This window comes from Musa acuminata, chromosome BXJ3-11 (genome assembly GCF_036884655.1).
Source record: "Musa acuminata AAA Group cultivar baxijiao chromosome BXJ3-11, Cavendish_Baxijiao_AAA, whole genome shotgun sequence".
NCBI classification, from domain to species: Eukaryota; Viridiplantae; Streptophyta; class Magnoliopsida; order Zingiberales; family Musaceae; genus Musa; species Musa acuminata.
The window spans coordinates 1,493,196-1,509,210 of NC_088359.1; the positions used below are offsets into that span (position 1 = coordinate 1,493,196).

The 16,015-nt window shown below is 47.9% G+C and overlaps 4 protein-coding genes across 6 annotated transcripts; 2 read left to right on the plus strand and 2 right to left on the minus strand.

The window, feature by feature from the left end:
- Positions 1 to 926: 926 nt before the first annotated feature.
- LOC135652281 (transcriptional regulator SUPERMAN-like) lies at positions 927 to 1,535 on the minus strand. The gene has a single exon (XM_065173116.1). It carries the CDS (start codon positions 1,533 to 1,535, stop codon positions 927 to 929), a length of 609 nt encoding a protein of 202 aa, XP_065029188.1.
- A 2,976-nt stretch (positions 1,536 to 4,511) lies between these two features.
- LOC135653148 (probable protein phosphatase 2C 75) lies at positions 4,512 to 8,410 on the plus strand. The gene is made up of 4 exons (XM_065174712.1): positions 4,512 to 5,202; positions 5,575 to 5,922; positions 6,168 to 6,273; positions 7,914 to 8,410. The coding sequence occupies exons 1-4, from the start codon at positions 4,738 to 4,740 to the stop codon at positions 8,273 to 8,275; spliced, it is 1,281 nt and encodes a 426-aa protein (XP_065030784.1). The 5' UTR covers positions 4,512 to 4,737; the 3' UTR covers positions 8,276 to 8,410.
- Positions 8,411 to 8,676: 266 nt separating this feature from the next.
- LOC135584406 (uncharacterized) lies at positions 8,677 to 10,433 on the minus strand. 3 transcript variants are annotated; one of them, XM_065174713.1, is made up of 3 exons: positions 10,089 to 10,433; positions 9,505 to 9,629; positions 8,677 to 9,415 (listed from the first exon to the last, which is right to left on the minus strand). In XM_065174713.1, the coding sequence occupies exons 1-3, from the start codon at positions 10,320 to 10,322 to the stop codon at positions 8,743 to 8,745; spliced, it is 1,032 nt and encodes a 343-aa protein (XP_065030785.1). In that variant the 5' UTR covers positions 10,323 to 10,433; the 3' UTR covers positions 8,677 to 8,742. The 3 variants fall into 3 exon arrangements, with proteins under 3 accessions (XP_065030785.1, XP_065030787.1, XP_065030786.1); XM_065174715.1 differs by having other exon boundaries at positions 8,677 to 9,364; positions 10,089 to 10,432; XM_065174714.1 differs by having other exon boundaries at positions 8,677 to 9,367; positions 10,089 to 10,428.
- Positions 10,434 to 13,891: 3,458 nt separating this feature from the next.
- On the plus strand, positions 13,892 to 15,441 carry LOC103970205 (UPF0496 protein 3-like). Its single transcript, XM_009383882.3, has 2 exons — positions 13,892 to 14,106; positions 14,240 to 15,441. The coding sequence occupies exons 1-2, from the start codon at positions 14,055 to 14,057 to the stop codon at positions 15,349 to 15,351; spliced, it is 1,164 nt and encodes a 387-aa protein (XP_009382157.2). The 5' UTR covers positions 13,892 to 14,054; the 3' UTR covers positions 15,352 to 15,441.
- Positions 15,442 to 16,015: the final 574 nt, after the last annotated feature.

A 16,015-nucleotide genomic window follows, 5' to 3' on the forward strand; every position in this document is an offset into this window, starting at 1 on the left:
CGCATTCTGCATGGGAATGAATCATTGTTCTTCTTCTCTTCCTCTACTGAAGAATGACTGATATGGCCACCATGGACAAGTTGGGAGCTAAAGAGACTTCCTAGACGTGTTAAGATGTGTTAAAAGGCCAAAACGTGCATCAATGTGATGAGATGAAATCTTCTACACAGAAAAGGAAATGATGACCTAATTCGCTGGTTATTATCAGTTCAAGAGGCCTCTTTGCTTTGCTTTACTGAGACGTAATGATCTCCTCTGGCTTTTATTACAATGTCATGTCCGGAGAGGGGGATTCCCAATCAACTTAAGTCTTCTCTTTCTCCTCGGATTGACACCTCTCTCCCTTGTTATGGAAACGGCCATCATGTCGTCCCTGCGTCACCCAACCCCGTCATGTAGAAACATCAACGAGAGAACGACACAACATTTGCAAGAGTCGACGAGTGAAAAGCCATTTGATGGTTTCGTCTTCTTGTAGAACGCATAGTTGTGTACATCTTGGTATTGTTTGGAGAAAGCTTTTGTCCATCGACTGGTCCAAATGTCACATTGTCCGAACTGAGGTTCTTTTGTTTTCTTTGCTCCGGAAGGAAGAACATGATCAATGTGATTTCTCGGGTTAAGCCAAAGAATGTGTCTTCATGCGAGGGGCAATCTATCCTCGAAAAGGGTACAAAATTCATAAGGAGAAAATGAATACGATTTATATCATCGATCATCTTTACGAGTATGACGAAAGCAAGTATATCATTGGAATCTAGCTTCCACTCGTATATGATCATTCTATCTTCCTTCCAATGTACTAAAAGGTTCTTCACTTAAATAGAAACGCCACAAGTAGATACTGAGTCAACACAGTTCCTCTAAGTACAATAGACACAAAGCAAAGTAAATAAGATAAACTGAGATCAAGACCTAGACATGCATTAGTAAGTATACCCGAGTCGAAGCTCTAGATCAAGATCATCCACATAGCCATAATCTCCAGATACTCCTATCTCCAAGTCCAGGCTCACTACTTTGCTGCCTTCTTCATCGAGATCCTTGAACTCTTCAATTCCAGACAAAGCCTTCCCTGTTTCCATGATCTTCAAACCTTCCCCTGTTGATGTAGAAGCTGATGAGGGAGATAGATGGATCAGAGGAGACAGCTCAGAGGGAAGCTCGCAGGTCATCGGAGTGTGCCTACGATTTCCGGTAGCAGTTGAAGGTGGAGGCATGTTAAGATTGGGGATAGGGGTACTACCAAGATTAGGGTTAGGGTTTGTGTTGAGAAGTGAGGGACCCGACGGTGGGGACTCCCTGAGCCTAGCTTTATCCCTTCTGTGGACATTCATATGACCCCCAAGAGCCTGAGCTGACCTGAACTCTCTCCTGCAGAAGCTGCAAGAATATGACCTTTGGGGCCATGAGAAGCCTCCCAGAGAGCCACCGGAAAGGGGGGGCCCTCCTCTGCCGTAATGGCTGCAGCTCATCCATGTCTCCTTCCCCTTGCTGTTGTCGTCGTCTCTAGTGCTTCTAACATATCTTTCCATTCTTCGTACACAAAGACCACAAAAACTCCAAGCCTTCCAGAACCAGCTCTCTTAACACTGCGACTACGACAACAGCAGGAACAAGAAGAGGCCTTCATCAACCAGCTCTCCTAATGACTTCCGAAGTGGGACGCATATGCTAAGAGAAGGCAAGTACACAGTACTTACTCACCTGAGGGCAGTGTAATCATGATATAGAGTCGGGTCTCTGTCACTCTCCTCGGCCTCCGCTGTGACATTGGTGTTACCTTTAGGTTGAAATTGTTGCGATTATTATTTCATCTGACATGAGAGTAATGGGGCTGCAGAAGTGCCCATCAAATTCTAACCCCGAAACTGATAATCCCATTCGCGGTACCACCTGCAAGTGTCTGCTACTGTAAATGGTCAACCTTTCGCAGATACGGCTCCCCTCCATCTGCCACCTAATACGCTTTGCTACTTCTGTGAGCGCCATGTTCTAACTCTTTCCATGACTTCTCTGGCCTCTGCACGTGAGAGGAATGGGCATCGGGAGAGGGTGAGGGGATGAAGTTTTGGAGCTTCTTCTACGGAAGCGAATTATATCGGTATTCAAGTGTGCCAACAGGCTCGTCGGAGCTCGCATGCAGGTGTCAATTCGAGATGGACGAGCTGTGTCCGTGATCCCTCTGGGCGTGGCCATGCTACATGATGGGTTGACGTGGCAGACATCAATTGGAAGTCGATAGTACCGGGACCCGCAATCCAATCAATGCTCGAGCACAGGGATGTCGGTGTCACTGCAGCGTGCGTGGGTATCAGAGCGAAAGGTTTTGAGTTTGAATCTCCGTGCCATCTAATTTCCATTCTTATTAAGCATTTGCTTCTCTATCTCATTAACTACAAACGCTGTGTGCTTTAAGAAGTCTCAGACGTGGTTGCGAAGCCCATATGTGGTTGGAAAAGAAGAAGAAGAGAGGAAACGAGTCATTCACTCATCAACATCACTACGGTCCGAATTGGTCAAGATCAGCAAAGGTTGCCAGCATCACTAGAACCTGTGACTTCGTAGGGCAAGGTCGACAGCAACCTATCCCTAGAATTGATCCAGGAAGGACCAAAGGATCCCTCAGCAGAAACCCTGAGCTTCAGATTTGGGAGGCAGAGATGCCCAAGTACATGCACCCTTCGTTTGCTAGATCCATGTCTGTTTCGATTAGGATGGAAGGATGAAACTGCAGATGTTACCCAGCAAAGATTAGCTTTGCTTCTCGGTCACTCCATCCCAAAGTACTGCATCTCATAGCAATCTTTTGTACCCCTCAGGCCGAAGTCCTCCAAAAACCAGAATGAGATTGGAACAAGAGTGATGGGAAATCTAACAACCATGTTTCTTTTGAGTTCTTTAGTCGATGGAGTGGGGGTGGGGAATCTGGTCTAGATGGAACGTGTGGACCTCGGCTGAGCCCCCCCTACCCCCCCAACCCACACGATTGGTTAAGGTGTCATTTCAACGTCGTAGGCAATCTATCAGTCTTTTCAGCGCACACACACACTGCCATCGATGAATCTTCCAATTCATTCCCCTGAGACACATTTCACATGCTTCTCTTCCAGCTGACGGCATCGCCTGTGGTTGGTGGTAGAGAAGCTGTGTGGTCTTTGTGTCACGAAAAGACCTACAAATTAGTGAATCCACTCACTCAGTATATATGCCAGTCTGAGCATGACAAATTGCTACGAAAGACCGACTGCCATCTTTTTACAAAGATGGATCGACCATTTCATTCGAATGTAAAGTTCTTAAGCTCATCATATTTTTGTGATACAGATGCAAAACTTTGAGACTTGAGCTTATGAGTCTCTCTCTATCCATCTATCGAAACGTCATGACGTTTAGCGATCTCCCATTAAACTTAAGCTCATCATATTTACCTTCCAATATAAATCGTCACTAGTCTCCGATCTCCGACGCTTTTGCTCATCAGTACATTCCGGTACGAATCCAACCCCACCAGATTTGAATGAATCCTCCGAAGCCAATTCAAATTGTCCACGGCACGGGCATTCCACAACGTCGGCACCAGCCATCGCCGTCCGGGACCGCGGAAGGTGGACGGGACCCACCGGTTCCCACTATCGTGGATCCTCGCCATTGGACAGTACATCGAACTCCGCCGCGACCCAAAGCAACACCGGTCCCTTTTACACGCGTCCATCCTCGAGCCACCCGCGACGCTCATATTTCTATTTATTCTTCATAGTATCGTCGTCGCAATGAAGCCGCCTCCGTGTCAGACCTGCTACGGATCTTCTCCACGAGTGCTCCTAATTGGGAAAATCCGGTTCATGGATGGACGCCAGTGATCTCTATCCACTGAACCAACGGTCGGATCTTCATCAAATCAACAGAAATTTTGTCGGTAAGACGCCGCGGACAACAACGGACTTGACCCTCACGCTTGGTCGCTTTGTGTGCGCCACGTCACCACTTGGCAGAGCTACCTGAAGCGGCGTACCATATGCTTCTTGTCGCTGATCTCGGTTGAACGGTTCAACCATGGTTCGATCATAAGTCAAAATATGACTTAACGACAACAATATAAATTTGAGGCCAATCAAATGTATTACGTTGGAGAAGATTTATTTGAGGTCAATCAAATTCAACAACTTAAATGTTTAGTGATGGGCTTAAAATCCGACCCATCTTGCTGCCTGCCTTTCTAAGTGAGATGGCGCTTATTATTTTCTTCATCACGTGGAACGCTCGTGGCCAGAACTTAGTATGGAAACCAGGACTTTGGTCTAATAAAGAAATCAAGTGTTCCGTCGTGGAACGTAGTGCAGAGATGTGAAGCGAGAGCAACACCTCGATGGCGACGCGGTGTCCTAACAAGGTACACGTGTCCACACGTCGCGGTCGGTCACGGCCACCTCGAGCTATCATCGACGGCAGGTAACGAGCAGTTGCCTCTCTCCAATAATAACTAATCTAAAACAAAACGAAAAAAAGCGGACACTGTATCCCTCCCCCGTCCCTTCAATTTCCTTCATGCTTGTTTCGGGAGACGCTCCTTCGCCCTTTCCCTTCCCTTTGTTCGATTGAAGAAACAGCCCAACCCCCACCACTTCTCCAGACGAAACCCACATGGAGGAGATGATCGACGGCGGAAATCGCTTCTTGTGGCCCCCTCCCGCCGGTCCCTGCCGTTAATGACGGGCGGCTTCCTGCGTCGAGAAGATGGGCAGCGAAGGCGACTCCCCGGAGAACTGCCGCGAGGCACGGCGCCAGCGGATCGAGATGCGGATCCTCGGGGCTGCCGGAGAAGGCGCTGGACCGCCGAGCCGGAAGAGAGCCGGGAAGCTGCGGGAGGCCCACGAGGAGCCAGAAACCTCAGGATTCTCCGTGAGCGAGAAGCGGAACCGGGTCGCCGATGGCGGCGCTCCGTCTCCTCGTCCGCAGAGCTCCTCTTTGGCGGTGTCGGCATCCTCTTCCACGTCTTCGGCTTCTGACGGAGAACCTGTCTCTGTGGCGATCGGATCGACTTGCGGGTCGGTGCCGGCTGTGGCATTCGGATCGATATCGCTTGCCGGCCGGTCGAGGGAGATGGAGGACGCTGTATCCATCCAGCCGGATTTTTTCCGGGCGGAAGGAGGCCCCTCGATCCATTTCTTCGCCGTCTTCGATGGCCACGGTGGCTCCCACGTAAATTTCTAAGCCCGACCTCTTCTCGCCGTTTAGAACTACAATATGTGTTTGATGCTTTGAAAGTAAACAAAAACACCGGTCGTAACAAAATTCAAACACCAAGAGCAAGTTTCTGGTTACCTTCCGAATTTTCTAGAATATACACTACATGTAGGAGTTACGATTATGTTTCTGTAACAAAATGTTGGTGATTTAGCAGTAACAATTTTCTCTTGGTCCTCTCTATGAGAAACCGCTCGTACACTATTCGTGGCCTTGTGATCGGCAATCGACGGTGATCACCGACGTCGGAAGCCATGTTTCCAGCTATTGCAAGCGGCGATTTGGATGGTCGTAGCCGTCTGATGAAATCTCAACCTCGCGACGCAGGTCGCGGCTCTGTGCAAAGGGCAGATGCACGTGCTGCTGGCGGAGGAGCTTGGCCGGGCGGAGACGGAGACGGAGAGGGACGCGGAGGCGGAGGAGGCGCGGATAAAGACGGCGGTAGGCCGGAGCTTCGCGCGGATGGATGAGCTGGCGCTGATGGCCTGCGCGTGCGGGACGATCGGGCTGCCGCCGTGCGGGTGCGAGCGGTCGGGAACCGAGTCGGAGATTGTGGGCTCCACGGCGGTGGTGGCGCTCGTCGGGGGCGGCCGACTCATCGTCGCCAACTGCGGGGACTCGCGGGCAGTGCTTAGCCGAGGCGGCCGCGCGGTGCCGCTCTCCGACGACCACAAGGTTAGTCCGGTGGCATTTCTTGCAATTATAATCGGCTCCTGAGGGCCAATTTCTTCCGTGCGATCACCGTCCGCCACGTGGTTTACGCGATGAGTTGGCAGATGATTACGGTTAATTCCTTCCTGATGTGACCGGTGTCATCCGGGTGGACACGTGGTTCGACAAGATGTTTCGGTGACGAGATTCGGGAAATTTGTGGTACAATCGTGTGTCTTACGGGGGCGTTAATACTTCATTTTTGGCAGCCGGACCGACCGGATGAGCTGGCGAGGATCGAAGCGGCGGGCGGAAGGGTGATTTATTTGAACGGGGCACGCGTCTACGGCATACTGGCCATGTCACGGGCGTTAGGTACGAGATATACATTTTGAGCTGCCGTCTCTTTCCTTAACTATTGGGTATAGAACGAGTCTGATGGTTTCACTGAGTTGATCAATCTACTCTGCTACTCTGTTGAATAACTTCTTGGAATCTTACTAAATGTTAATGGAGCAAATAAAATTATGAAGCAAAATTTAATGCGCAAAATTTAAAAATTAATGCGAAATTCATTTGCTAGACAAATCTGAGAGTAGAAGAAGTACAAGGGCAACTTTGGTGGTCTTGACACTTTGAAGAACAGGGGTGATTGACTCTAACATTGCTCAAATTATATTAAGGACATTTGGAAATCCTTGTGAGTGGAATACCACCAATCTTTGAATTTAATATGCTTTTCCTTTTCTAGTAGTGGTTATTGATGTGGGTAGAATTTTTGTTTCTTACATTGCTCAAATTATAATAGGGACATTTGGAAATCTCTGTGCGAGGAGTACCTCCAATCTTCGAATTTAATATGCCTTTCCTTTTTGTAGTGGTTATTGTTGTGGGTAGAGTTGGCTTACAACTGCTCGGACACATGGCGCCGTGGAGTTTCAGATTAGACTTCCTCGGTCGACCAAAAGATAGTAGATTTGTAGAGAAACTTGATGCACCCGAATTAGACTGAGGGTTGCAATTTTGAATTCTTAAGCTATCTCCTTATTAGGTTGAGCCTCATTTAGTGGCCCTTTTGAGGAATCCAGCTTGCACTGGGATTCTATATCTTAGAAGCACGTACTCGTCTAAGTAGTTGTCTATTGATTGCACTCATTTATTCTTATCTTAATATTCTAAATATCTTTGCTTCGAGCACAAATCAGGATGAGGAAGACCTTGCCAATTAGACCATTACAAGGAGTCAGCCAGCCATGATTAGTGGTGAGCCACCGCCTCTTAAAGGTACAGTGGAGGTGGGAGCCCTGCTAAAATTACACTTAAAGAGGTGGAAAATTTACTTCTCATGATTGAGATGTAGTGTGCCTCCATCCATTTGGATCCACCCCATTGTATAGTTGAAATTTAATTTTGCCTCCATTAAGCCTAATATTGTGAGAATAGGCTGCGAAGAGTATACAAGTTGCACCCTAAGAACTACCTAGACAAATTGCTATACGGTGGAAGGTTTTGTTTGATGAGGAGAATGATATATTTATGTTGAAGATAACCCCGAGGAAGAGGAAGCCTTTGGTGGATCATGGTAATACCTTGAAAGTATGAGTCTGCCATATAGAATATGAGCAAAGGGAGGACCCCTGAATGTCTCAACGACCATTGTGACACCTGTATTCCAATAGAAGCTCTTGTATTCTGATAGTGGAATTTGGTCGGTGTGGAATCTCCTTTTACTTTAAGCAACCTGGATTCTTCTTGTGTTCATTGTTTGCCGTCACAAACTGCTTATAAGCACATCGTCACAAACTGCCGTCACAAACTGCTTATAAGCACATCTTTTTTCAGTTTCATGATTCTTCATTCGAACTTATATTCAAGTGTGTTGTATTGTGTTTTCAATTTGCTTCTCTGTTTGTATTTCTGGTTAAGACTACCGCAATGCCTGCCCAAATGTGATTCTGGATCTGTATTGTTTGTTGCGTGTATCCTTACGTAATCCATGCTTTGCACCTTCACAGGTGACAAGTACTTGAAACCCGCTGTGATATCTGAACCGGAGATCCGTGTGGTGGAGATAACAGCTGCAGATGAGTGCCTGATCATCGCAAGCGATGGCCTGTGGGACGTCCTGCCGAATGATCTCGCATGTGACGTGGCTCGACGGTGCTTGGAAGAAGCAGACCCAACAAGGGGATCCGAGCGTCTCGTCCACGAAGACGGTGGTGATACGGCAGGTGACCCGGAGAAAGAACACGCATCCGACGCACGCTGCTCTCTTGCAGCAGCACTGTTGGCCAGGCTTGCTTTGGGGAGGAGAAGCGCTGACAATATAAGTGTAGTTGTCATTGACTTGAGAAGAACTCGAGGACGGTCTGCTTGATACAATGAGTTTGTATCGTCTGCTTGATATAAGCGTAGTTGTCGCTGACAATATAAGTCTTTATTGTCTGCTTGATACAATGAGTTTGTTTGATGGATCGAAGGGTTTACTCAACAAGGAAAGAAATTTGATGAAGAGTTGTCCGGACAAAGTGGATGCGAATGAAAAGGTTTCGTCGAAGAACGCCTCACTTTCGTTTTGACTGCCAAGTCATTATTTCGTTAACCGGCACAGATGACGAGCGTGGCGAAGATACTAAAGGAAAATGCCAAATAGATTTGGATGTACGTCAACTCGTGCAGAGCTGACGTGGTCAATCATTTGACTGATGGGGGCACACATGTGATTCCGACTCGTCCGACTTCAATGATGGTGAGCAGAAAAATGGTGATCTTAACACATGCAAAAAGATTCTTAATCCATATCTCGAGGAAACACGGTTCAACGAAACAACGTCAAGACGTACATCAAAGCAACGACTTGAGGGACCGAGCTTTCATCTTCCTCCTCCCCCTCTTCCTGCAACTCCTCTTATTCCCCTCACTGCCGCCGTCGTTAAAGCAGTCTTCGTCGTCGCTGTCCTGGTCGTCGCCTGCCACCGCAGCGTCATACCCGTTCCCGGACTCCGAATACTCGTTCCCGTCGTCTTCGTCGGAAGCATTATGGTCACACTGATCGCCGTTGTCACTGCTACCGCCTCTCATCTTTCCTCGCCAGGGACCGAACCCGGAGTAGTAGTAATAGAAGTTGGAATCAACACCAGCTATGTCGGTCTTCCTCTTTCTACCAGCGACGCCGACAGCGCCTTCCTTCACCGATTCCGCGACCTTTCCATTGCTATGGGTGCAGCTGTAAGAGCGAAGCTGGGAGAGATGGTAGCGGCAGAGGGAGTGCGGGTGCTGCGCAGGCCGCTTACAGTGCCAACCTTTGCCGTCGCTCTTCTTGCAGTTCGCACTGCCCTTCATAACTGCAGCAGTTCCTCCACTGGTGTTGATAACCTTGTCTTTCTTCTTCCTCTTCACCTTCGCCGTGACCTTCTTCCGTGCTTTCCCTTCTGCCTTGCCGTCTAACCGGTTCATGCTCGCTTCGCTGCTGAAAGATATTTCGCTCTGTGCCATGAGAATCGACAGCTCCAATCCTCTCCATGTCCCATGGTTAGGGCAGTCGAGTGAAGGAGAGATAGAGGTGGACGAGGACGAGAAGGATTCAAAGCTAGGTTTGATGGTTACCTGTCAGGGAGAGAAGCTACAGCAGCAGCCTCATATTTGATGCGATTCCCCATAATGCCCTTGGATTCTTCGACTTCGTCTTTTACGCCATTTCCCAAGCTGCCCCCGTCTTCCGCCTCCTCTTCCTGGCAATACTTACTTAGCAGGTCGAATCCCGGTCCAAGAAGGAACAAAAATCCACAAAACAAAGCGAAGAAGAAAGGAACAGAAAAATGAGATCGGAGCGACTGCTTGAAACTACCGATCGCTCCCCTCGATCGATTCGAGAATCTAGGGTTTGGTCTTCCGGATCTAATTTCTATCTTAAATCGACAGCGAAACTTGTAGAAATAAATCCTAGCAGAAGAGGCAGATAACCTACTGGTAGTAAGTACTTCCCCGTCCCAACCTTACAGCAGATTTATTTCGAGCATTAGGATGAAGACGAAGAAGAAAGAGAAGGAAACCCTAACTCTCGGAAGCATTATAGCTAACAACAGACGAGGAGAAGAGAAATAGCGCAGATATATTCCATATTTACAATGAAGGCAAGGGGTTTAAGACCCAAAGTTAAAGAGCAGGAGAGGGAGCGGGATAGATCTTACCTGATCACAAGAAGCCATGAGGTCGAGGCACAACAAATCATCCCAGGGGGAGCGGTTCAGCTCACAGAGGAGCCCGACGGAGGAGGAGGTGGCGGCGGCAGAGGATGTCTCGGACTCCCACGATCGCGGCTGGGGCGGCGGCGAGGGAGACGAGGCGAGGCCGGCGGGAAGCGGGGGAGAAGAGCAGACGGGCGGCGTCCCCAGCAGTCGGGCGGCGCATTTCCGGATCCGCATGGCCGATCAACGGCCGCTGAGCCGATCGGCGAAGAGGGAGGATGGATGGGGCGGTGGGGGTGGGGTGGGCGGCGCGACACACCAAACGGGGGGGTGGGGTGGCTTCCTTCTCGCGGCGGAGTTGGAGGCCGCTCTCGATCCATCCCTTTTGATACTTGACCCTCTTTTTCCTTTTATTTCAGGTTTAAGGCCTTTTTCCACTCGAACCGAAGATTTGGTTGGCAGATCGCTAGGTACCTATTTCTCGTCTTCCTTCATTGTTACCAGCCTTCTGATTGGAAAATAATTGTGGGACCCGAAGGGTCCCAGCTGGTCGTGTTCGTTTGACCAATCCTAAGGCCGTTAGCGTATTGTTGTCGGAACGCGCAGCACCGTCTTCGGGAGTATGTTTTGATCCGCATATACATACAATATATATTGTTCTGGTGGACGGCATGAGAGCTTTTCTTTTACCAGGGCCCACGAGGTTCGGGTGAAATGACGAAGATGCCCCCCACGACTGCGCAGTGCTCAGTGATTTCATGTGCGATCGATATCGTCTTCTAACCTTGTCGATGATGGTGGGCTTGTGGAGCTGCAGACGCAGCATGTAACCTGGTCCGGCTCAATCCACGGCGCAAAGGTTTGTGGCCCCAAAGTATTCCCACCTTCCATGGTCAAATTCTTTAGGTGATTAGGATTCTTCGATAAGTTGTGTACATATATGTAGGTAGCATTGGTGAACTCAACTCTTTCCATCATCATCTTCCATCTTTTACACCTGCGTATACGCAACAAAGACTGACGCAGGTGGCACAATCACGGCATAGACGAAAGAAGAGAACCAGTCTTCTTTTATATATATATATATAGAGAGAGTTCTTCCCGTTGTTATCAGATCGATCGTTCCACTGCTACCGTTCTCGTCGTCAGGTACTCGTTGTCGTCGTTGTCATCATCATCACTCTGGGCAGAGACCAGGTCCTCCCTCTGGCGTCTTCTTCAACTGCCTCCTCCGTCTTCCCTTGCAAAGGCCCATATCCACAGCAATGGTAGCACTACACATTAGAGAACCAGCTGCCTTCTCCGTCAGACGCTCATGGTTGCATCGCCCGCCAGTCCCATGGATCAGCTGTCGGAGGAGTAGCTTATTGACAATGGAACCTTGAGCTCCGCTCATCACCGGTCCAACTTGCATTCTACTCCCCAGAAAAACTTATCGGTTTTAATTGCCTGACGAGTTGTTTATTGTCTGAGTCGGGTGTTCCCAGCTTAAACCCTAACTTCGTGGAAGTTTGGACGGGGAAGCCGTCAGACAATAGGATTCTACCCACTTCCTCTTTTCCTCGTTCTGCGCCGAGCCCAAACACAGAATAATACTTAATAGTGTTCATTAGCGTTAGCACCACTTGTGTCCTTCCGGCACCTGCCGCTGCTATCTCCTGCTACGTACGTCGGTGGTGGTGCCATTACCTATGCAGGAGCGAAACTGGCTGAGGTGGTGATTGCAAAGCGTGTGCGTCCTGCGCCGGCATCTTACAATACCAACCCTTACCCTCCCTCTTTGTGCAGGTATTGACGGGCTTTGAGTTGTTCAGTGACTTCTTTCGATTTCTTCCTTCGCTGCATCCCCTCCTCGTTCATAAGATTTACTACGGTACTGGTTGCTTGCTTGCTCAGTAATATATAGAGTGGGACAGTCATGTGTTGAACTGACATGGGCGCTGCTGCTGAGGATGCTTGTGCTAACCTATGGATAGGAGGAGCAGACATGAGCAGGACTTTGACGATGGTCATTTCCCCATATGGACCCCGCCGTTCTGCCCTTGTTCGATTTTGATTCCCTTTCCAGAATGCCCTCATGTTCCTCTCGTCTTCTTCCTGCAAGCAGAGGCCTCCCCACCACCCATAATAATGTTTAGAATCCCGAAAGAGTTCAAAGAGATTTTTTGTTTAGTAAGAGAGTTAAAATCAATATTACAAAACAAAAAATTATAAGCACGATTTCCTAAAAAAAAATTCTTATTTTAGGTTATTTCTCAAATAGTTATCACATTATGATTCTTTTTAACTATACTCCTAATTCAAAAACTACTCAACTTGTCCCTTCTTCTTGTCATATTCTTCATTGTTGTTGGTTATCTCGTTGAATCCATCATCACTTTCACCATTGCTCTAAGTCCTATACTACATCTCTTCCCCTTTGTCTTGTCAAAAGTCGTCGCTCACAGCCTTTGTACAAGAGAGGAGGAGGGTACGAGGGTCATTGCCAGCCTTTTGCTCTGCTATTGCCTCCTTTACCTCGTTGGAGCCAACGTTTCCAAGCCAAGGGCTACTATTGATCATATGGCCCACTATCACCATTTACCTCATTGGACCTATCACTCATAACTCTTACATGAGGAAGAAAGAGACCCTCTCCCTTCTCATATGAGGGTTACAAGTGACAGATCTTATGGAGCAGATGATAATGATAGAGTAGAGAGTCAACAATAGCTCTTACGCCCCTCCTTTCTCGCGTGAGAACTATGAATGACAATAATTTCAGTGAAGAAAAGAGTCGACGATAACCCTTATACTCCCTCCTTCCTCGCATAAGGGTTATGGGTATTGACTTTGATACGACAGAGTGGATAGGAGGTAGTGCAAGATATAAAGGTAAAAGCGATACAAAGACAATGATACAAGGAGGGGAAGAAGACAGTGGAAAATGAGTCGAGGAGAAAGGACAATTTGAATATTATTTGAATTAGGGGGTATGGTTTAAAAAAAATTAAAATGAGGGTAACTATTTAAGTAAAATCTAAAATAAAAATATTTTATAAGAAAATCGCTCAAATTATAATATAAATTCATAAAATAATTATATAATCTATCAGAAGTCCGGAGTCTACGTACTCCAAGGCCTGACAATCGATCGTAGATTTTTCCCTATTTTGATTTTCTAATTATGTTTATGTTTCTCTAGGTTCGAAAAAGAAAATACAAAGGGACGTTAAGAGGAGTAGCAGAATTAAGAAAGCCCACGAAGAGATAGCAGATTTCAATTATGCTAATAGAGCAAACAAATATGTTGCGGCCCGTTGGTATCACACTTTTGAACAAACGGAACACCGTCTGTCTACCTCCTCCCGCAAGAAAGGTCTTCTGAATCGAGATGCCACATGTCATCGTCCTCGGTTGACACGTATCGACAATATCTATCAGCTCCACAAGTAACGGGAGAAAGATTCTCTGGGCCCCATCAGGAGCAGCTTGCACAATCCACACACGATCGGATCAACGCACATCTTACATCTCCATCTGATCGTTGATGGCCGAACTCACGGTCAGTATCGAGAACATCACGCACGCCGGCCTAATTCCCTTATAAACGGACTCATACCTCAATACATGACACTCCCGGGTGTCAAACATAGGTTTCCCTTGAGTACGTGCCACCCTTTGTTCTTCCTTCCAAGCTTCCGCTGTCGATGTGGCCGCTCCTCCACGTCTCGTTTGATTTATGTGGATTGGATGGCAATCTTTCGTCATATAAATCTAAGCTTTGCCAACACCTCAGCCTTCGTCTCAAAGGCTGTTCAAGCAAATAGACTCTTTAAGCTTGCACCATCAGATCCAAAGAAGGCTCCTCGACGACCTAAACCTACAAAAGGATCATTCCCGTTTGCATCTTTCTTTCCTTCTACCTTTTTAATCCTCACTTGCCTTCCTTGTTGATCTTGATCTGACCACCTCGGATAGAAAAAGGAAATGCACATAAGGTTCGGTATCTTTCGAGACTGCAAATGCCAGGTTCGAAGAGGTAATGAATGCTACGTACAAGATCATATAAATAGTCATTCATCTTTATGCGACTTCTCAGTGGGTTTTATGTTATTTTCATTCCATGACACATCCTCCTCCTCCTTTTGACGTCGATCTTTTATGAAACGCAGAAAAATGTGAGGTTGTCGCACCGATCTCGTCTTCAAGCTTCAACCTGTCCGAGGAGTACACCAACGCCTTCCGCACCGAGTCATACCACGAATTCTGGGCACAAGTTTTGGGTCTCGCTTTCGACGACGGTGCAGCCCTCAACCCGAGAGGAAGTGGCACTGCTGCTCGGCTACCTTCTCACCGCCTCCTCGCGGAGCATCTTCTCCACCCCGACCAGCCCACCGTTACCAAAATCCTCGCCCACATTCGAACACGTTATCGCCCTGACATCCATGCCCTCCTCTCCGACTACTACGCCGAGACCGCCGACGCCTCGCTCCTCTGCGGCCTTCTCCTGAAGGACATCGGCCAGATTCGACGCCGGTACCGCCCGTTCAAAGCCGCCCTTCATTCTGTCGTCTACGATAGCCAGTCACATCATGGCCTCCAAACCATCATCGACTACCTAGTCGACATCTCCAAGACCGCCAACCCCTTCCTTTCATCGGCTTCATCTCAAAGTAAATTCCGAGCAGTCCAACAGGGCTGCGCAGACCTGCTCAAGAGGCTCGGTTCACGCCGTAAGAAGGTGACGGCGAAGCTTCGGTTCATCAACCGCCTGAAGCGAGCCTTGGCCGTATCAGCCGTCGTCGTCCTTGCGGCTTCGGCGTCGATAGTCGGTGTTTGTGTAACAATGCACGCTTTGGTGGCCTTGATAGCTCTACCGGTGTTCCTCTCGGCTTCGTCTCGGATGGCCTCGTCGAGGTGGCTGGGCCGGGTGATGGCGCAGCTGGACGCAGCGGCCAAAGGGACGTACATCTTGAACCGGGACTTGGACACCATCAGCCGGCTCGTGGCTCGGTTGGACGACGAGGCCGAGCACATGCTCGCCTTGCTGAGTCTCTGCGAGTGGCACGACGGCCACCGCCGCCAGTTGACGCAGGAGGTGGTGCGGCAAATATCGAAGAACCTCGCGAGCTTCAACCAGCAGCTGGATGAACTGGAGGAACACCTGTACCTCTGCTTCATGACCATCAACAAGGCTAGGAGATTAGTCATGAAGGAGTTGTTGGTGGCCAACGCTAGCAGAGTCGAGAAGAATTCAACGCGTTGTAGTCTTCCAGGCTATTAATGTACAGTGTCAAACTCATTCTTCATGCGCAATAAGTTGATTGGTGTATTCCTGCACTAAGTTTCTATCTTCCAAGGATTATATGAACTGCTAAACCACTCCATAGAGTAATTTGTCATAGCGGAATTCCTTCAATAGCTCGATCAAAGAGACAAATATATGCATACCACTACGTGAAATAGCGACATTTGTTCTGTTTTCAGAACCTTTCATTGTCCAGTGTTCAATCCCGTGCGAGATGTCTTAGAGAAATTGAACTACACGCACGAAACATACCCACATAAACACTCAGATGATCCAAACCATTGACTGCAGACGATCTCGTAGCAATGCCACAGGTTGTACTTACGAAGGTGCTTTTTGGGTGCTTAAAGTACGCTAGTAAATCTTCCACCGTAAGTCATAGTCAGGGCTGACCATATGCAGTCGGTTTTCCAACGGAGACCGTCGGCTGAATCAATTTCGAAATCTCTGAAACGAGTACCGATTGGTTTTCTCCTCCAAATTTTTCTTCACCTTGCGGGGCTTTTTTTGGGGATAAGAAGAAATAACTAACTCAATTTTTAGAGTATGAATTTAAGTAAAAAAAGAGATATTATAAAATATGCTAATTATATATATTTTTTAATTAATAATAAATATAAAAATATTTACTAAATTATTT

What these genes read in the sequence shown, in the direction of transcription:
- LOC135652281 (XM_065173116.1), bottom strand. Translation starts at nt 1,535, where the DNA reads ATGGAAAGATATGTTAGAAGCACTAGAGACGACGACAACAGCAAGGGG.
- LOC135653148 (XM_065174712.1), top strand. Translation starts at nt 4,738, where the DNA reads ATGGGCAGCGAAGGCGACTCCCCGGAGAACTGCCGCGAGGCACGGCGC. An exon ending in CGCTCTCCGACGACCACAAG is followed by an intron (nt 5,923 to 6,167) that starts GTTAGTCCGGTG and finishes CATTTTTGGCAG; the next exon opens with CCGGACCGACCGGATGAGCT. An exon ending in GGCCATGTCACGGGCGTTAG is followed by an intron (nt 6,274 to 7,913) that starts GTACGAGATATA and finishes GCACCTTCACAG; the next exon opens with GTGACAAGTACTTGAAACCC.
- LOC135584406 (XM_065174713.1), bottom strand. Translation starts at nt 10,322, where the DNA reads ATGCGGATCCGGAAATGCGCCGCCCGACTGCTGGGGACGCCGCCCGTC. An exon ending in TCATGGCTTCTTGTGATCAG is followed by an intron (nt 9,630 to 10,088) that starts GTAAGATCTATC and finishes AAGTATTGCCAG; the next exon opens with GAAGAGGAGGCGGAAGACGG. An exon ending in GTAGCTTCTCTCCCTGACAG is followed by an intron (nt 9,416 to 9,504) that starts GTAACCATCAAA and finishes TGGGACATGGAG; the next exon opens with AGGATTGGAGCTGTCGATTC.
- LOC103970205 (XM_009383882.3), top strand. Translation starts at nt 14,055, where the DNA reads ATGCACATAAGGTTCGGTATCTTTCGAGACTGCAAATGCCAGGTTCGA. An exon ending in CAAATGCCAGGTTCGAAGAG is followed by an intron (nt 14,107 to 14,239) that starts GTAATGAATGCT and finishes TATGAAACGCAG; the next exon opens with AAAAATGTGAGGTTGTCGCA.